The sequence below is a fragment of the Poecilia mexicana genome, unplaced genomic scaffold (genome assembly GCF_051168715.1).
Source record: "Poecilia mexicana isolate PSO_F unplaced genomic scaffold, ASM5116871v1 scaffold_16, whole genome shotgun sequence".
NCBI lineage: Eukaryota > Metazoa > Chordata > Actinopteri > Cyprinodontiformes > Poeciliidae > Poecilia > Poecilia mexicana.
Window position 1 is genome coordinate 18,887,460 of NW_028263385.1, and position 21,051 is coordinate 18,908,510.

The following is a 21,051-nucleotide window of genomic DNA, read 5'->3' on the forward strand; positions in this document are numbered from 1 at the left end:
GTTGAGAGATACTATGTCTTAGGGCATAACCATATAAAATACAAGATTGTTTCAAGAGAAATCCACATATTGCTGAAGGTAAACATGCTTCAAGTCAGTTGAAGTGAGGTGAGCTCTACCTTCATGTGCGTTTGTGAATTGATTCTCCTCTGACCGCACAGCCTGATCTGTTTTCTCTTACCTCAATAAGCTGTTTTCTTCAATCTTAAATCCTTGTTGGCCTTTTAAAAGAACAAAATGATCATTTCTCCGAGATCAATGTGTATTTCGAATGCTAATTGTGGGCTATTGATCGATGTTCCATCCCTGCGCACAACCAAAGGTTTCATTAGTTTATTTATCCCTTTTCCTTGTTACGGCTGAAGCCTCCACTTCCTTTGCTGCCAGATCTCTTCACCCTGTGCCTCAACTCCTTCCTCTACTCATCTGTTTCTTGGTGTCTCTGCAGATTATCTGTTGCCCTTTTCTCCCCCCCCCCCACCACCATCTCCTCCTCCCTCTTTCTTACCGCTGTGTAGCTCTCGTAGACGTTGCTCTCTGTTTCAGATCCAGTGTCAACGAGGAGGGTACGTTGGGCTCCGGTGTTGATTTTTTCTCTGCTCTCGTACTTATTGGAGATGCCAGTTGATTGACTTGACCTGCATGTAGAAATCAGAGCTTATCTACTTCATGGTTCTACTGCTGATAAGTCATCCCAAGTGTGTTTTAACAGATATACTAATCGCCCAGTTGCCATAGAAACTTATTTCTTATGAACATTTGGCCTTTCATGGTTACTGCAGGGCTTTGGAAAATAAAGTATTTACAATTATCAGTGTTTTTATTAAGAATCTGGTGTAGACCATGACAAAGTAGCGTGTAATGATGAATTGCAAAAAATAAATAAATAAAATGACGCATGGATTTCAAAGCTTTTATAAATAAAGTAAAAAGAGGGAGGCGTGGATTTACATTCTGTCGCCCAGAGCCATTACTTTATTGAGGCCCCTTTCACTGCACTTACAGCTGCAAATGATTTTGAGCATCCCTCTATGAGCTTTGCATAATCCAGAAAGGTAATTGTTTTTCAGAGTCACCTCTGCGGGTGGAGAACAACTTTTAAGTCTTTCCACACATTTTTAAATGGATTAACATCCATCCCTTGATTGGACCATCCTAAAACACGAATATGCTTTTTTTTCCAACCAATTGTTGCTCTGCCTGTTATTGTCCTGCTGGATGGTAAACTTCCATGACAGGCACAAGTTTCCCTTTAATTGACTCAATCCACAATCTCTTCAGCTCTGTTCAGCTTCCCCACAGCATGACGTTGTGACCACCATGTTTTACTGCAGGGGCTGTGTTTTCAGGGTGTTGTGCAGGGTTAGTTTTTGCCTGCATATTATGCATTTTACATGCCGATCTTCTGACCAAAGCCCCCTGCGTGGTGGTTTGTGGCCACTTTTCTTGAAGTGGGTTTCTTTTTGCCACTCTTCCACAGCAAACAGCAAAGTTGTTAATGGATTCTCCCAACTGAACTGTGACTTCCTGTAACTTTTCAGTAAGTTTCCACTGGCCTCTTGGTTGCTCCTCTGATTAATCCTAGCTAGTGTTATTAGTGGTCATGTATTCCAGTTCTGCCACCATTTTAGGGCAATGAACTTTAAGTGCGATATGCAAAACTTGTTTTTTATGGCATTATCCCACATTAAATGTAGCCACATTTTAATCTCTAGACTGTTGTGCTGTGTTTCTCGGTCTTCAAGATAGTTTTTGTTCACTAACATTCTCAAGCAAACTTCTGAGGCTTGCATAGAAGCTACACTAAAATTATATTACAGATTACAGTAAATACAAATAGTAATTGTATTTACTATTTAGGTGGCTTCTGAGGGAAATATGTCTGTGAATTTTATTTGGGGTTATCAGGATCATACACATGCATGCCAGAAAGATCACTTAAAAACCACACATCATTTTCCATCCATGTCACCATTATACTCCATGTTGCTTTGGTCTATCCCATACAATTGGAAAAAAAATACATTCAAGCCCATGTTCATAACGTTAAAATGGTTTTACGTGGCGTCATATTGTGGTTTCTTGGCAGTTCCTGCATGTGTGATGCAAGGTTCAAGACAATTTAGACGGAGTTTTATCTAATCTTGTTGTGCCTCCTCAGCTGCCTCCAGCACATTAGTGAAAAATCACGAAATGTGTGTATCTCCTTTTCTTCCAGTGAACTCCGAAACCTTGACTTACACATCCTCTTCACTCTTCTGTCCATTCACCACACTGTCCCTTTCTGCCTCTGTAGGGGGAACGAGATACAAGGAGAGCTACTCTATCAAACGTTGAATTTGATCAAAAAACTAAAGAGGCCAGAGAGCAAGAGTGAATAAAAGATTAGTGAGATGTGAAAGAAATTCAATGTAAAAAAAAACAAAACAAAAAAAAACAGAGGGCAAAGGAAGGTGCTGAAGGAAAGAAAAACCTGAAAGATTGAGAAGGAGGACTTGATGGTTAGGCTGATGAACAAATGGAAAGAGACAAAAGGGGAGAGAGAGAGGAAGGACATGAAGCCGGCCAATGAGATAAAAGATATGAGTGCAACGTGGAAGTGACAGTTTTGAGGGATGAATGTGGAGCGAGGTAGAGGCTCAGATGGTGAGCAAAAGGAGAGGAGACAGGACACACAAACAGAAAGAGGAGCGCGGAGCAATGAGGTGGTGCTGAGCTGACAATTACATCATTGCTCAGAGTAATCTCTTTAGAGTCTTGCGGCGGGGGGCGAGATCGGAACACTGCAGAGACAAGAAAGCGAGGAACACTTCCCCGTCCGCAGATGAAAAAGATAATCACGGGTACTTGTTTTGTCACGCCTGTTTTTCCACTTCCGCCCAAAGAAGCAGCCCAGCGAATTCAACACCAGCAGGACTCCGAACACCACTGTGAAGGCCACAGTCAAATGGGTTGGCAGGCCACTCGGAGCTGCTTGCAAGCAAAAAAACAGAGATATCAGATTAGTGCAGAACATATAAAGCTAAACCGAAGGATATGCAAGGATAAAATGACCTAACTGGTCTCTCAGCAGCTTTTAAATAATTAAGAACTAGCAGATGACAAAAACAGCTACCGCAGTTACAGCCACAAAAGGTGCGTGAATTAACATGAGGAGCTAAAAGGAAGCCACTGCTTGTCTGACCTGGGTTTCTACAAATTCTTAAAAGACTAAAAGGTCTCAAATTTAAAAATTTCAATCCGTGTTATTGCCATTTTGAATATATGTGAAAGGAAAAACCTTTACTTGAAAAAAAAGAAAACAAAGGAGATACTTCATTCACAGGCATTTCAGGGATCAAGACAGAAGAAAAATTGTAAATGTTTGTATTGTATAGTGTGGACTGAAGTTAACAATGCCATTCATATGAATGCATGTGAAAAATAAATAGTGACACATACTATTTCTATGGCGCAATTTTAAGCAACTGTCAAAGCCATATAAATGAGAGATATTTACCACCAACATTGGGCAAACAATTAAAATTGCTGTCAATTTTTGACAGCAACTCCTGGCCAAATTTCTAATTTCTAAAGTAACATTTAAATAGTCAAAAACCCAGAGAAGTCATGAATATATATAGCATTCAGTGTTCTCAACAAACAGGAAATTATTTTCTTTCTGACACTGAATTATTGGCTTCAAATTGTTTAAGCAACAATAATTGATAACGTAGACATTAAAGTTCAATAATTTAAGTCTTAAAGAGTTTTATGAAATGTTAAACTTTAAAAAAAAAAATACTTTCAGTTATATTATTTCTTTCATCAAAAATTGAGGGGGAAAAACTCACCCTGTGTGTCATCATCCGATCGATCCTCTTCTATATCTTTCTTCACTATGAAGAAAGATAAAGGACGTAAAAAAAACACAATCTTCATAAATGTACAGTTGACATCAGTCCTCACATGATTAATCTGGGGGGTAACTCCAGACTGACCCTCAGTGGTGATGGTCAGTACTGCACCGTCGTCAGCATAGCCACTCTCTCCTATGGAGTTTAGGGCGTTAACTGAGAAGTTGTAGGTGGTCTGCGGCTGCAGACCCGTAACGGTGAAGGTTGTTGTGTCAGGGGGAACGACATCTACATACATGTAGCTGACAGACTGGTCCCAGATGTATCTGCCAAAGAAAAGAACACTCTATCAAACATGGCTTCTTTGGTCCTGCAAGGACACTCGTCTTTTTTGGACATTTTGTCTTTACCGTATGCGATATCTCTGCTGCAAACCCCCATTGAAGCCAGGGATCCACTCTAGAGTGACGGAGTTATGGGTAACACCGACTAGACTAAATGATGAAGGTGGATCTGGGTGATCTGAGGGTGAAAAGGAAAGTTAGTCTAAAGAGCAAATGTGTCGTGTGTGCAACAGCTGAATTCTTGCACGCTGCAGTAAGGTCTTTGACGAGAATTTAGTTGCTATGAAATGAGAATATATGCTCCTATGAGGGAACTGATTACATGCACAGACTCTAAAATAGCACATGCCACTCTGCTGCCTACAGGGCTGTGCCCTCCATACTCTATCCTTCTTTTTTTTATATAGAGTGGTTGTATACAGACAAATAAGTGATCATTCTAAATATGAGGGTAATGCTGTTGATGTTCTTAATCAGAGAATACAAGTAAAGTATCTATTTTCTCTTTTGTGTGTGACTATGGCCGTATTTAAAAACATACTACTTCTTGTAAGCATCGAAATGGATAATAATAACTTATATGAGAAAGAGAAGCATTGTATGATGTTGGCTGACAATGTTAGTTATTTATCCATCCATATTTCCATGAATGTTGCTGGGTTTTGAGAAGCTAATCACTACCCTTACCAGCACAAGTGTGTGAAAATGTTCAAAATACATTAATCTTTTATTACATAAGTATCAACTTAAAGTGGTGTGTTTTTCACATTTCTTGTAGTGGTCTTTGGAGTTTATTTTAACTCTGTTAACACTTTTTATACAGCGTGATGGCAAGAAAAAACTTGTTAACCCCACCAGTCATATTTGCCACAGTTCTAGTTGTTTTAAACTTTTAAATTATTACTCTGGTTGTAGCAAGCTTAGGTGAGTAGCAATTTTCTTTGTGTCTTTCCAAAAGAACAAAGATTAATACACACGACCTACTTAAAAGTTGTTTTTTTGTTGTTTTTTTTTTTTAATGTAGGGCCCAAAGGCCCAAGGGAAACAGATAAATGTGGATTAGTCAGTAAACATTTCTGCACAGCTTGGTCAAAAATATGCTTAAGTTACAGCTAGAACAAATAATTTAAAAAAAAGTGTTGATAATTCTTTGTTGTTGTCCGTATCTGGTATCATTACAGACACAAGCTTAAAGGTATTTATTGGTATGACTGAACAACAAAATAAATAAGTTTTAATGAAAAAAAAAATCCAAACTGTGCCTTTACATTTAGTTCCTCTAACAACCCTTATTCAGTTCTGTCTAATCCATCTCCTGAAAATGACAAAAATATAGCACAGCTACAAACCTGCCAACACATGGCGTTTCACCAAAACTCACAAGTCAGGGAAAGAGACCATTATTAGGAGAAGAAGTCAAAAAACCTATGGCATCTCTAGAGGAGCCTCAGAGATCCACAGATCAGATGGGAAATATTTTTGGCACAACATGTATTAGTCGTTAAGTACAGTCTGGTGTTTATGGAAGAGCAGCTGCATTGTGGGATTGTTGGAAAAAAAAAAAAACTTTATAGGGTCTCTGTGCAGTTTTTCATAAGCTACGTCTGGGACACATCAAACATGTGGAATAAGGTATTCTGTTTAGGTCAAAGTCCAGACTTAGAAGTAATCTGTGGCAAGACTTAAAATGTTTGCGGACATTTTTGATTCAATCTGAAGAAGCTTGGTGGTCATGAATAGTTCTCCTTCCACATTGAATTGTGCACAATTTTGCGTTGTTTTGACCTGTCAAATAACAAAATACATGTAAGTCTGTGACTGTAATGACTCAGCATTTGGGAAAGTGGGGAACATTTCAGTGTCAGTGTGTGACACTGTTTTTTAAAGAGAAAAATCGCAATGTGTTTTTTTTTTTTTCATAGATGCTCATTTAAAAGGTGAGCTCTAAAACAAAATCTAAATTTTTATTAATTTTTGACTTAAAAAGCTCATGATTAGCAACAAAAGGCAGAGCTTTGGCTGACTCCTCTAATAACCCAGGTGCTAATTTTCATAATTTATACAACCAAACATAAGGAATAAGACATAGCCTCATGATTATTTCAGTATCAATATTGAGAGAGCTGATCAAAGGAGGCTACTCAGACCTTCGCTCTTTTACAAAGAACTGCTTCAGTGAGGCTTCTGAAAGCAAAGTGGAGTGTTTCACATTTGGAGCATCAGAAGCAATAATTTTGGAGAGGAGCAGTAGTCAAGGTGAAATGAAAGAGAGGTAGTTAAACAGAAGCACGGGAAGAAAGCGCTGCTTGAGCGACGATTCAGTCTGCACACCAGTTTACAAAACTAAGTTATTCCTACATTCGACTCAACTCAAAGAAGGCAAAGAGTTCACTTAAATATCCCCCCATCCCTGCTAAAAAGAAACTAACAAAAAAAAAGTATTTCTTTTTAGCCCCAATGTGATAAGGAAGTATTTAAAATTTATTATCACTGCGTCAAATTAATTATGATAATTCCTACATGGTGGTAAAAAAAAAAAAGAAGAAGAAAAATAATATATGGGCAAAAACAGGGCCAGGATTGGATTGCGTTTTAAAGTTTTTATAGTAAACATTAAATGTGTCCATCGATAGCTGCCGGCATTTGCTGAGAGCTGGACTTGGTTGATTAGACTGGTAGTGTGCAGATACATTCGGTAGCTCGAGGGTGGAAAAGTCTAAGTATGCCAGGAGAGTAAAGCTTATCACTGCAACTCTTATCTGTGGAGGAAGCAAAGTAGTGCTGTGGGCTAGATGATAAGGTAGAGAGATAGAGGAATAAAATAAAGTCTGGCTCTTGTGAACAACAACTCTCTCTGCAGTTTACAGAATCATCGTGGGACTGTGAGGATTCTCCCAAACTATTCTGCAGTGGCCGAGAAGACCGGGTAAGAATTTGGACCAGACGGCACGGATTCAGTTTTATTCAACTGTATCCAAATAAGAACAGAAGGAAACATTCGTGCTTTCCTGCCAAGTGTGTGATATGAATAATCCCTACCCGGTGTGTGCCATAAAAAAAAAAATAAATAAAAAAAAAAAAAAAAACTCACTTTGATCAGTTGCCATTCATTTAAAAAAAACATTCATTTATTTTTTTATTATTTTTTTTGTCCACCAGGGGGACAAATTTACAACAACCAGAAAAGGCACATTGGGAGGAAATGGATGCCAAGGATGGTCAAGAACCAACAGAGACTTTCTTGCAGTCTGTTGTCACTTGGTATTTATCCTACCAATCTCTTAACAGTATGGTCTGCGTGTTTACAAGAACCACGAGGCTCAGACATATGGCTCATGTTGGCCGGATAATTAAACTGAAGGGAGCGCTTGTGAAATAATGAAATTGCTTCGCATTTAAAAATAAACAGGTCAAAACAGGTTGGTCTACATAAATTCAAAACACTGCTATTGATCTAATAAACTTTTTCTCTCTTGACATGCCCAAAGTTTGGCACAGCTAGCTTTTTTCTTTTTCTTTTTTCCTCCCTTTCGCAAGGCACCACGTAAGAATACTGCTGAAACCACAGTCACCCAGAGACGCACGCCCAATTGCACTTAAAATGGAAATGTATGCAGATGCAATACTTGTGCTGACGAGCTGGATGTCTAGCTTGTCTTCCCCAAGTGAGTTGCGAGCAGTGCAGCTGAAGACGGCGTAGTCCAGAGTGGCGCTCACATTCACCACTCGCAGAGTACTGGTGTGGAAAGAGCCATCCCTCGCTGTACTCTCCTCATACCTGCAACATGAAGATTTATGGCACTGAGGTAGGAAGAGGGATAAACACTGTGCAGTCACTAAAGCTGGCTGAAATAACAATAAATAGTCAAATAATGGAGCAAATTTGAGGATTAATGTAAACCACAGGACAGACTAATTGTGCATGAATGTGAACCGCACCTCTCAAAACTATTTGTACTATTTTGTCACACTAATACCAGAAGTTCTAATGTTTTTTTTTTGTTTTTTTCTGGTATTGATCAATACAAAGTAGTGCATCATAGTAAGGTGAAGGATTTGGGACTGGTTTTAAAAAGTCTATATACCGTATGCAGGCTCCCTGAGCACATGCCTTGATTTTTTTAAAATCACTTTGAAGTTAGTCAGACAGGATGAAGAGAACCAGTGAACTTTCATTTTCAACTTTTGCCACAGATTCTCTGTTGGATTTAGGTCTGTACTTTGACTGGGCCATTCTAACACGTAATTATGCTTTGACCTAAAGCATTTGATGTTTAGAGTCACTGTTCGACTTAGTAGGGATTCAGTTTTGTCTTTTGAAGCCTGTGACAGTGGCACACTGCTGAAGAACAGCACGCCACAGCATGATACTACCACTGTTTAACCAGTGTGATAGTCCATTCAGGATGATGTACAGTACTCATTTTCTGCAGCACATATTGTTCCACAGGCAGGCCAAACCGTTCAGCCGCAGCGTTTTTAGCATGTCTGCTATGTACACCTCATGGCTTGTGGTAATCTGTTAACAGGACGTTTCATGATTTTGGTGTAAGAATGGCTTTTCTCCTCTTCACTCTTCCATAAAGCCAGATTTGTGGTGAGGATAAGTAAAGGTTGTCAACAGATCCTCACACCTCCCTCTAGCTTCTCCCAGCCTTTTTTACTGCATCGCTGATGATTCCTCTCCTTTGTTTTCTGTTGCGCCACACTATTACCATGTCTGGATGATGAAATGAACACCATTCCATTATATGTCCAAAACTTGTTTTTTATAATTTAATTTCACTTTTACCTTCTCCATAACCCTATGCATATCTGCTGGTGGTGTTCCTTTGGCTTCATAAGTTCTTATGAAAACAAACATCTTTGAGTTTCACAGAACAGCTGCGCTTCTACTGATAATAAGTCACAGCGGAATTGGGATGGCATCTCCGAATAAGTGACTTCTGCAGCTGTCGGTGGCACAGGATTGCATTGTGTGGTATTAGATGAAAGGGAGCTCCACACAAATGGACATTGCACTATTAAGATATTTTATTTGCAAGGAAGGTAATAATACTAATCTAAGAAAGATTCATTTTCTTCCAAGAAATCTGGATTCAGTTTGTTGATCAACGACAAAACTACAACACAATATATTGAATTTTGTGTTTGTGATAACAGGTAGATTAGAAAGAGTTTAACTGCTACTAATATTCTTTCAAAGAACTCTAAATATAACTTTGTGATCAAAATGAACTATGAATAGAAATCAAAATCACCTCCTGACCTGGGGTTTGCCAAATCTATGAGCATCCCTTTCTTTTCCCAAGTAAACTCTACAGGAGGAATGCCCTCTGCCTGACACACCAGCTCAGCAGTGGCAGTGCCGTCCCCTCGACTGGCAACCTTCCTCCACTGGGGTCCTTTCCGAAGCTCCGGAATGACTTCACAAGGAAAGACGGATGAGGAAAAGTATTCAGAAACCTGAAATACTGCATTTTACATAAGTCAACTGAAAGTTTGCTTTGCCTCTTGAAACTGAAAAATAACAACAATGGACCTACATTGCACCACCAGCCTCATTTCCACACTGCCAGGGAGTGCTATGCCATTGCTGGCCGAACACTGGTAAAAACCAGCGTGAGCCCGAGTCACATTATGAATGGTCAGCAAGCTTGATTTGTTTTCGTTGGTCTCCTCTCCCATCTCCACTTCTTCCTCTCCCTGTGGAAGACAGAGTGAGGGGAAATAAGCAAAAGACAGCTGCTATCCCTCAGTACCTGCACTCCCTCTAAGGGATGGTGCACTACCTGTCTCGCCGCGTGAAGCAAGACAGGTAGCCAGACATTATTGCTTGATGTCTGCATGAGAAGGGTGTTCAATACAACAAGCTGAGAGGACAAAGAAGAATAACACCAAAGGCTGTAGAGCCCCAAGACACAAGAAAAAGGAGGGCCAATAAAAGCAGAGGAAAAGAACACGAACCCGACTGCCAGGGGGCGGGTTGGACCACGGAGAGCATCAGCAGATAGAGAGACCACGCCACATTGACAAATGTGCCCTTTAGTCACGCAGCGGTAATGAAAGCTATTTTTCTGGATTTGGGCTGAGTGTGAAACAAGGAGACATTGGGTGGAAGGATAGTTAAAGCCAGTGAATTATGGTGCATCTGTGCATTTAGAGAGCCCAGTGATAAACGGTAAGAACAGAGAAAATAACACAGAGGAAGCCAGATAGGGGAAATAGATTCTAGGCTGTTGCTGCATAGGGTGTGTGTGCGCATGTGCGCGTGCGTGAGTGTGTTTGTGGCCTAGTTTTTGATACGGTGTAAGGACCATTTTCCCAAAAAATACTATGTTGTGATTGTGAGCTCCTTATAGGAGCAGTTGGGAAGGGGAGGAAACCCATAAGAAGGAGCACTGAGATTAGAGATTAGGGTAAGGACAAAGGTGTTAATTGAGTTTAGGTTAGGTTGAGGTCGGACATGTTACTGGTAACTGATAATAGTTAGGTTTAGAGTAAAGTTCGGAGTTAGGCTGTATAATGAATCAAAAATGAAGGGAAGTCAATGCAAAATTCCCGTGAAGAGAGAAAGACATGTGCGTGTGTGTTGTGCTGTAGCACTCACCAGCCATTTCCAAGAGAACATCTCCGGTATAATGGGGTTGGCATCTGCCACACATATCAGGTCTGCTGTTCCCCCCTGGTTAACATACACAGGGTCTTTCTCCGCCTTGACAGTCGGAGCATCTGAGTGTGAGGAAAGAGGGAAAGGCTGAAGGAGAAGCGAAGTCAGACTGAGACAAATCATCCGTTAAAAAAAGCCATGTTGATTTACGATAATTACTCTTGCACTTGTTTGGCTTTGACAGTGTTCATAACCCCTGGGATACAATACTATTAACTTCTTTCTATGCTCGAGCAAAGATGGCAAATTAATGTGACCCACGAAACCCTCTAATGAGAGCACATCCCTATTCAGATGATGGCAGAGTGACCAGTTTGCCCTCGTTTTGTTTCCCCTCTCTATCCATCTACACATCAGTGAATCTCTCCTTCCAGTCAGAGTCCTCACGTCTTTTCTTTGTTAGCCTCATAAGCTTTTTACACTTCCCATGGGTGCCATGTACATGCAACAGTAAGGCCATTAGTGCCAACTTGTCTGAACCTATGTTCCCTCCTGAAGAACAGTGGCAAAAAAACACTAGCAAGAGACGGACCTCTGGGTTGGTGGTACCCACTCGTGTTGGTCTCCTAACAAAGACCGACATTGTTAAGTGGGATACACTGCCACACTTAAAAGCTACTACAATCCTCCATACATAATGAATATCTACAACTGTCATGCCCAGTCAGTGCAGGATGGCAGAATCCATTAGTCGTGTACCATGGGCTTTGGTGAATCAGACAGACCTACATTTTCAGCGCTAGCATTATTAAATCATTACTATTGAGGCAGAGGGCCTAAAGCTGGAGGCTGGGCCTGAGGCAGTGGAGGAAATGGATGGTCTTGCAAGGAGGCCTAATGAAGGTTTTTTGAGGATGAATCGAAAGCCAGTTTTGGTTGTCTGATACTCTGCAGCTTTAGACAAGTTCAAAACTGTGCTATTAGCAATCGATGAATCCGCTGTACTGCATGAGCAATTATTCAAAAACCACATTTGAAAGACAATTGAGGAAAGTCAGATGTAATATTGTATCCAGGAAGGTCAGAGTAACAAGGTGAGTTGAAGAACCTAATATGTGACAACTGCTTTTGGATCATTTTAGCATTTATGTTGAAATGGTACAGAAGAAATCAGATTTCTCAACATGCCAGCACACATGGTAAAATTGAAAAAAAAAAAAAAAAGTGTGGCAGCAGCTTGAGATCAGATATGGGGAGTGAAAAAAATAGAGGAAGTTAAACCAAGAGGTCAAATGCATTCCTAGGAAACAGGTTTTTAATGTATGAAACCTGAAACAGCACAGCCTGCCAAATATTGCATCCAAACTGTCCTTTGTGACTGCATTTCTGTGCACATTGATTCTACGACATTGATTTAATATACTACATATATTACTCTGACATGTTTATGCATGCTCTACTTGCAGTGTCTTACAGTAAACATCCAGCTTAACAGTGGTTTCGTTGACGCCTTCGCCATTTTCACATTTGATAGTGTAAAGTCCTTTGTCTTTTCTCGTCACATTCCTAATCTCCAGAGAGTGGTCATCTGACCAGTGGTGGCGTATGTCTTCCCCTTAAAAAAAGCACACACACACACACACACACGCACACACCCACACACACACACACACACATGAAAACCAATAGTAAATTGAGTATTCATTACATGCTCATCAACAGCATGTCCTCTGGCCACTGGTCTCTAAGTGACATCTAATCCTGCATTATTGATTGGCCTGGCAAGATTCCCACTACAATCTGACAATAGGTGTGTGAGGGAGACCTTCTGTACCACAGGACCCCAAAAAAAAAACAGTAATAGATGTTTTTCCTCATTTGAAAAATACTGTAATTTCATGGGGTTGGCTGCACATAATGGAAGTAGCAGAGCTAACAGAAAGGGTGTGGGTGCAGCTGGGCTCTGATGACATCGACCTGGAGAGGAAGACGGGTTTAAAGCCGTTGTGTTGTATTCAGGGAGACAGCAATCCTCATTTAGACTGAATATATTAGAGCTGTAATGAGAATCACATTTGGCAGGGTCCCATGCTGGCTAACCTGCTATGTTTTATTCAGACCCTGAATGGCAGAGCTGAGTGCTTACTTGCTGGCTCAGCTCAACTAGGACCTGGTTTATAGAGCCATCACACAGCCCGGGATCACCTTTGACCAGCATCTGCTTGCGGCGCAGCCAAATGCAGGAGACCACCTCGGGGTTTGCTGAGACCATCAGGGGGATGGTTGCCACATCGTCCTCCACCACCTGGACTTCTGTTGCTTGCTCAGAGCTGAATTCAGGAGGATCTGACGTAAAAGCAGCACAGAAATACAAATCCAGCTGAATTTATACAAATGTCACACGCACAGAGGAACAAACACAGGCTCCTGTTCACAGGAGTGATAGAATCCAACAAGAGCGAGCACCAAAAACCCACAACACATGCTGAGCACAAAAGCCCGAAGAGACACTAATGAGAGTCAAACCGGTAGAAAGTCAACATCCCACCAATAATTCCAGATCTAACCAACTTCAAGCACTTCGACAACAGGGGAGTGAGGCGGCACGGGAGGGAGAGGGACAGGCATTAAAATGACGCCTGACAGTACTTTTGTCCAAATGCAGATCTGCACAAACACACAGTGACATTCCTTCATGCTCATACACAGCACCGAGCTTTGAAGCAGAGGCTGGCTGCTGCCTGTGAAATGGCATCAAAGGCAAACATGGCTATGCAGCAAAGCAAATGCACAATTAGGACACACTGCCGCAGAGCTCAACAGACATACAAATCACAACAAAGGTTTCCCGTAAACAAAAAAAAAAAAAATAAAAATAAAAATGTTGCAAAAATATCCCAACGATGTAGATTTCATCTGCATTGTTAGTGAATTGTCATTTAAAAATGAAGAAAACATTGCTTGGTTACACCTGTGTGACAAATAACTGAAAAGTATGTGCTTTTTATTCCTGTCCTACTTACATATCACATTCAGTTGGTAAAACGTACTAGCTCCTTCTTCCAACACAGGGCTGTAGGCCTGACAGATCACCTTCTGGTTGTGGTGCTGCGAAGTCAGATTCAGGTGAAGCCTGCTGAGCACAGAAACGCCCCCAAACTCGGCCTCCTTGGGTGCCTCCTCAACTCCCTGCAATCTAGGAGTAAGTGGCAAATCGCAATTGCTAAACATTTTTAAGTTCACAAAAATGCAACTGCACACATCTGAGAAGACGAGCATCTGTCGCCCCGCCTCATTTGAGTTACTTAAAGGTGCTGAATGTGTTATTTGGTGTTCCTCACACTACAGGTGTAAATTTTAAAGCAAACCTCAGTGGGCCCACTTTCCAGGAAATGTCAGACTTTGGGTTGCTGCTCCCGGAAAGACACTCCAGTTCCATCTGCTGACCTCGGTAAAACACTTCTTCTTTGGCTGTAATCTTCATAGTCACGGCTGTAACTGGAAACGCATCATTTAAGCAAGAACAGTCAACCATTTAAAGAACTTTCCTTTTTGACTGAAACAGACTTATCAGACTTGAATAAGCTTATTGGATAGGAACTACACGCTTTTGGCAAAACACAGATCGTTGCTAATAAATCACTAATCACAAATATAAGAGGACATTTTAAAATGTCAACTCCAAATCATTTTGACCTGCTATTGTCTGATCTTGTTTCATTAGGAGTCTTCTCTCACACATATGACACGACTCTGCCTCCACACCTAATACAAATAAGTAGTGACCACTCACATCAGGAAGTAAAAATCAGAATTGGCTGGAATATATACAGTACATAGCTGGATTTGAATGCCACTTGTTTAGATTCAGACAGGTCCCTCTAAGGACTGGTGCTGTGTAAATAACATGAAGTAAATGGACGATCGAAACCCATCAAGGTGAATACTATAAAAAATACAGTTGAATATATAAGTCATATTCCAGTGTGCATCACCTCGATTTATCTGATATTGACATTATACATCTTTCAGTTGACTGTGGCAAGAACGAAGCTCAGACGGTGTGCATGCATTAGGACAGTGGACATACTCACACTGGACCAGTAGCTTAGCATGTGCTGATATCGTTCTCTTCGCCTCGTTTGTGGCGTCACAGCGGTAGGCAGCCTGGTTGTCGCTCGCCGTCAGCAGTAGGTTGAGCACCCGAGTTACAACCATATTAGAGGACGTCTGCGGCTCTGCGTCTGACACCTTTTTTCCATTCTGAAACATAAGTGAAGAAATGAAGATATAGGTTGATGTGCTTTTTTTCGTGGCCTACATAAATGACGTGAGGTAAGATTGCACCTTAAACCAGGTGAGCTTTGCAGGAGGATTCCCTCCAGCCGAGTGGCAGACAAGCACGGCTCTGCTGCCCGAGCGCAGAGGGATGTCCTCGGGCGGCGAATCAATAAAAACTTTTTGAGGAGGATCTGTTCTCAAAGGGTAACACATTAGACACTTACTGTCCCAAGATTTTACAAATTTAAATGTATGTCGTTTTCTATGTATGCTCAGCTCCTGAAGAACTCTATTTTTTAAAAATGGTCTTTTGTAAAGTGTCAAATTGACCAGAATGCTCATCACATCGGAGTAGTTTGGAATAATCTCCACTAAAAGTGGTAAAGTCTGCAGGGGCCTAATGAATGACAACAGAGCTCTTTGTTTGTATCACGGCTTTTTATCTTATTGCTCCAGGGCTAAAGTTACTGGGTTTGGATGTAAACCTCCTGTTCTTATATTTTCACAGAGAAACAGGTGTTGCTTGCCTTCCGTCGTCCCCAAAATAGCTGTGATCTCACCTTCTAAATGAATTTAAAGTGATTTTTTTTTTTTTTTTTGCCGTTTGGTCCAATCTGAGGCCTTGGGATGTGTGACAGCTGTGTATAAGTCACAAATTAAATTGTAAGAGCATTGAAAAGAAAAAAACTTTTTTCATGCTCTGCTTCTAAGGCAGTGTGTTGCAAATTACCAAGAGTAAGTAAATGCTAAAATAAGACCTATGAGCGTTTTGAAATAAGCTGAGATTTTTTTCCACCTAAGCTGCAGATGTCTGCAGTTCCTTCAGAGTTACCCTGACCAGGGTTTCCCTGGAGACATGTCACTTTAGATATATGACAATTTGTTTCTTTGACCTCTTGAGACTAAACAGCACTTTGTGTGATGACAGTGAGATTGGTTCCCTTCTGAAGGCACAGATTTTATTTAGCAATATTAGAGTACAGACGGTGTTCCGAATGAGATGGTCAGACAACACCTCAAGTTCTTCTATGTTTTGTCTTGGCCTGTGATATCAAACCCGGTTATGATTAATTCAAATTGTGGCTGTAAATTAGAAGTGAAAAAGGAAAAAAAAGTATGTGGGGAATGGATATTTTGCAAGAGGCAGTATGCTGCTTCTGAGATGGCATTTTTTCTCATAGTACTTTTAACAAAGCAATGGAGAAAAAATATATATATATTTACAAATCAGTGCAGTGTAAATCTGGACTGAATTTTGGACATTTCTTGCCTTATTCCCTGTGCAAATATTGAAAGCTATATTCCAAGGTTTTTTTTTCAGTGATTTTCAGTGATTAATTTCTCGCTGTGACAAATGTTTGCAACTGTTAAAAGATAAATGTGGTAAAAGTCTTCCACTTTTAAATGAACTGATAAATGTGTTGTTTTTTTTTTTTGTACTTAGGAAACAAAACAAACCAATTAGACAAATTAAAAATGTTTTTATATCGTAGCTGATTATGTGAAATCCAACTTGCACTGTTTTGTTTCGTTTGTTCACAAAGCCTGTTAAATGCGATTGCGATTACTTACAGTACACAGTGAGCTTAGCGGCCTGGATTTTGGAGAGATGTGTGCCGTTATTAAAAGCCTCACAGGTAAGCTCCAGTCCATTCTCCTCCCGATAGACCCGGTGGGTCACATTGGAGGTGGCTGTCATCCCTCCGTTCTCTCCCTGCAGACACAAAGAGCACGCAACAATTAAGACGAAGAAAACAGGCAGGCTTGGTCCGTCGTCCTCAGCTGTGAAAAAGCGAGACAAAAAGCCGGGGGGAAAAAAGCCACCAACCTCCCTGGTTTGTCTTGTGAATACAGATGGCAAATTAGCTGCTGTAATGACTGATGTTGTGCATGGTCTGTGATAAATAAGCATATTCATCTGATTCCCCCTGCTTTGCGCCCCATTATAAATGGAGCACAGTGTCATTCTGCACCTGCCTGATAGTGGTCATGCCTATGCAGCACATCTGGTTATTAAAGCCATTATTGTGGTGATTACGGTAAAAGCCACAGTCAGAAAGACTAACAAAGACAGTGAACAGGAGCGTCAGTCTTCATTAACTTCCCACTGTTTCACATGCATTAAAGCTCACATGCAGCCCACAGAGTGCCTCGCGCAAGATCAAATGGAAATGCTGCTGCCAGATGAATAAAGAGCTTGTTTAATAATACTCATCTTCTGTGTCAGCTTTTATTCACTTTGATCTTATTAACGTACACAAAAGAGGAGCGGAGCTACGAAATACTCTTTTTCGAATTGGCTGACTCATTTGCAAAAGCTGCAGTGGGCTTATTCAGGGACTGCTCACGGTCGTACTGTTTGCTTTCATCTGCCAGGGTTCGCATGAGGTCAAATTTCATATTGGAGACTCTTTTTCATTCAGTCGAGGGTCTTTTGCTACCCTAATAAGAAGCTTGATTAAGCAGGAAGTGCTCGCTTGTCTATTAATATTCATGCCTTTTAGATCATTTTAGGCAAAAGAGGAGCATAAACACAGACTTTTTCTGTTTTCTGCTTGCATGAAAACATTTTAAGGTACAAGTCTGGTCAGAGACTTTTTTTTTTTTTTTTTTTTTTTTGCTGTCACCAAAGGCATATATGTCATACTAATTTGAGTAGCTGCTAGCAAGTTGAAGAGAAGCAACACATTGTTTAGAACCATGAACAAGCTTCAGTCATATTGGACAGATACTTGACCACACCCCTTACATAAACTGGCAGAATGGATTTCAATTGATTTGCTTCCTGGAAGCAAATCATATTCTCATTTTTTTTTTTTTTTTTTTTGGTTATTGGGATTAACGAAATTATGGAAATCAAACTTTCAACCATCTGATCCAAACTTCCAGAACCGTCATTGGGAAAGTCCAGTACATGCAAAGGACCAAGGTGCATACCTATAACTTACTGTGGTGTTTCAGCAGACTGTTGCTCTACACAGATAAAGAGAAATGATCTCCTGCTCCAAAAGTGAAGTGACAAAAACTGTTAGAGAAATCCTACAACATTCATCATTATGCGACAATTTCTTGCTTTTTAAACGCCACCCGAGTTGTATTATGTATAAACGATCCCACCAAAAGTGAGCAATTGATCAATATGACTAAATAATATAGCATTCATGCCCACGACCAGTCTGTCAGCTCCTGACCAGAACTACAAAACCCACCGCTTTTTTATCCCATTACTCTTCCTGACTACCAGCTCTGTTAGAAACAAACTCTCTTTGTGTATTTGTGTGCCATCCAGTCCCACCTCTTCCATTGTGACAGAGGTGTTGCTGAGCTCCTTGTGCCCCAGCCACCAGCGAATGTGGACGGGGGGATTACTCGAGGACGCATGGCAGCTCAGAGTCAACTCCTGCCCCTCGATGGCCTCCAGCGAACCCGACTGCGTCAGCGTCGCAGGACCGACTGATGAGAAAGCACACACATCCACAAGCAAGCACACACAGATAAGTCAGTAAAAAAAAAAAAAATATATATATATATATATCACCCCGCGAACAGCACATTCAACAGCTCCCTATTCTGATCACAGCGGCAGTGCAACTATTTTAGGATGTGAGACACAGAGCTCGTATCAAGGGTGAGAGTGAAAATCACTTTGAGTGGCAACTTGTTTTCTCTGGGGGTTTTTTTCATTGTGGTTTCTAAAGTCTGCTTCATTTTAACCAGAAGGGGAGACAGGGTACAATCGCTGCAGGCGATACGATGCAGCTGTATAAATCCTTCAGGGCAATACAAAGGCTGGGGAGGGGGGTCTGAGCTGACAGGTTCAGAGAAGAAGGTGGGTCATGTGTGTCAGTTTGTTGTCACATTTGTGCATATCCCGCATTCCACGTTACTGCACTCCCTCTCTCTCTCTCTCAATTTATAAACATAAATTAATAAATATAAGCATTAATAAATATAAAGACACACTCACTCACATATATATAAATATATATATATTTATTTAACTCAAGCAGGGAGTGTTACTCTGTGCCCTGCAGCTTCTGTCGCAGCCTTGAGCACACCCAAACAGTCTGCAGTTCATTTTCAGCATCCCTGAATGGATGACTTGAAGGGATGATGACTTCAGAGCTTGTTGGGGGGCAAAGGCAGGCTCACTGATACAACTCTTCACCCACACTGACACGGCATGCACAATATATATATATATATATTTTTTTTTTTAAAATAAAGTTTTACATAAGATAGTGCATCACTTAGAAAGAACTTAAGACTAAAAAAAAATCTGATAAAACGCAGCGAGGCGTATGGATAATAACTCCGTATTTGTTTAACAGTCGCTGAAGTAAACATTTTATATTCCGAGAAGAAAGTATAATCTATTAACTACGGTTGTTACAGTTGCTCCAAGTGTAGTCTGCAGAGCCTCAGGACTGTGCAGTTAAGCAGTTGAACTGAATTAATGCAACAGCTCCGAAAGAACCATGAAGTAACGCTAGTCTGGAGGCAGTAAGAAATATTGGCTTCAGCTACCATAGCCATTAGTTTCATTAACGATATTAACATTAGACTTCTGTCTCTTTTTTTTTTTTTTTTTTTTAGCTGGAACTCTGAGGTTTTTATTACTTTTTTTCTTTAATCTTTAATAAACCATTAGAAGTAAGACCTGAAAAGGGTATTGTGTGCCTTCTGCTTTCACTCACAGAACACTGTTATTTTGCGGGTGACGGACAGAGGAGACGGGGAGACAGTATTGGCACTTTCACAGCTCAGCTCCGCCTGGTTGTCAGCAGGGGTGATCTGTAGTCTGAGGATATTTCTGGACTTCTGGCCCATGACTTCCTCTCCCCAGGTTGTTGAGAGAACTTCGCCTTCCTGAAAGATGGATGAACATGAGGCGGGAGGGGGAGAGAAGGTGAGGCAGCGTGTCTGAAGACGGAAACTTGCAAAAGCTTTCGGTTCAGTTAAGCTGTTTCTTCTCTTATGTTTTCTCCTCAAACTCCAACGGGCTGTTATGTGAAAAATCAGTGAAATTCAACGCGTTTGTGAAGAGTGTGAAAAACAACGTGTGGTATTTAAATCTCTTTTACTGTCTGACAAGTGTGGCTTAAAGTCGTACTCAGCCCCTTTACTCGAATGCTCCTAAATAAAATTCATCACAGCAGACTATTATTTTCCTAAATAATAAACATAGTTAATGGTGCTTTTCCACTGGAGCGTCTCTAAACGGTTTGGTTCCGTCCGCCCCAGACAGATTCATTGTCCATTAGCGGATCCGGTGTCGCTCTGCATGGCTGTTCTCAGATTTTCTACTTACTTCAGTGGTAGTACTAGCCACATCGAACAGAGTACTGAGACAAATTTGACAATTTGATTGACACCTGGCCATATTTGTTGATTAACTCGAGATTTACCTCGGCGAACTCCAAACCACTTTATATCTTTGAAGTGGACCGCGGACATGCCGTCTGCTAGCAGAGAGCTGCTCAGTGCAGAGAAGTGTAACTATGAGTTTAATCACGAGCAAAGCCGGGAACACGTGTTGAGTTTTGGAGCAGGATGAACGTGATTTAGCACCTCTGTAAGCAGCTCCTCCGTCTGAAGAACGGTCAACAATAAAGAAGAGAGAAACGCTGCCGATTTCTGTCACAGCTGCAGTTTTGCGCTGACAGTGTTAAACACTGGAAATACATAATATCAGCCTGTGATATGAATTTTATTTTTCGTTTGGATTTACAAAAAAAATAAATAAAATAAAGTCATTGTGTGGCTATTGGTTTACACCTTTTGACTGCATTACTTAAACCCAAAACTGCCAGAATATAATTAGTTTTATATGTACAGGTAAAGAATCAGCTGATCTGGGTCTTTATCGATTTGATTGGGCCATCAATTCCTTTCTGTAAGACAAAATGAAACACCTGGGCGTTTTAATATCTGAAAAGTGCGGCATCAAATAACCTCACATGCCACTGCGAGGAGTCAT

General features: G+C 40.7%; 2 protein-coding genes across 2 annotated transcripts in view; both read right to left on the reverse strand.

Moving 5' to 3' along the window:
• Positions 1-21,051, reverse strand: part of kmt2bb (lysine (K)-specific methyltransferase 2Bb) — a 386,582-nt gene that overhangs the window by 17,176 nt on the left and 348,355 nt on the right. The gene's annotated exons all lie outside the window — the stretch shown is intronic.
• nphs1 (NPHS1 adhesion molecule, nephrin) overlaps positions 1-21,051 on the reverse strand; it is a 53,454-nt gene that overhangs the window by 2,066 nt on the left and 30,337 nt on the right. Inside the window, exons 8-26 of the mRNA XM_015002547.2 lie at positions 19,769-19,940; positions 18,367-18,524; positions 16,644-16,785; positions 15,138-15,262; positions 14,885-15,053; positions 14,159-14,288; positions 13,814-13,986; positions 12,996-13,136; positions 12,265-12,405; positions 10,791-10,912; positions 9,727-9,886; positions 9,450-9,606; positions 7,807-7,958; positions 4,247-4,358; positions 3,981-4,162; positions 3,834-3,878; positions 2,848-2,970; positions 2,242-2,290; positions 509-638 (exon numbers count right to left, since the gene is read on the reverse strand). Of these exons, the coding sequence (XP_014858033.2) occupies positions 509-638; positions 2,242-2,290; positions 2,848-2,970; positions 3,834-3,878; positions 3,981-4,162; positions 4,247-4,358; positions 7,807-7,958; positions 9,450-9,606; positions 9,727-9,886; positions 10,791-10,912; positions 12,265-12,405; positions 12,996-13,136; positions 13,814-13,986; positions 14,159-14,288; positions 14,885-15,053; positions 15,138-15,262; positions 16,644-16,785; positions 18,367-18,524; positions 19,769-19,940 (2,583 nt within the window). The remainder of the gene's footprint in view (positions 1-508; positions 639-2,241; positions 2,291-2,847; positions 2,971-3,833; positions 3,879-3,980; positions 4,163-4,246; positions 4,359-7,806; positions 7,959-9,449; positions 9,607-9,726; positions 9,887-10,790; positions 10,913-12,264; positions 12,406-12,995; positions 13,137-13,813; positions 13,987-14,158; positions 14,289-14,884; positions 15,054-15,137; positions 15,263-16,643; positions 16,786-18,366; positions 18,525-19,768; positions 19,941-21,051) is intronic.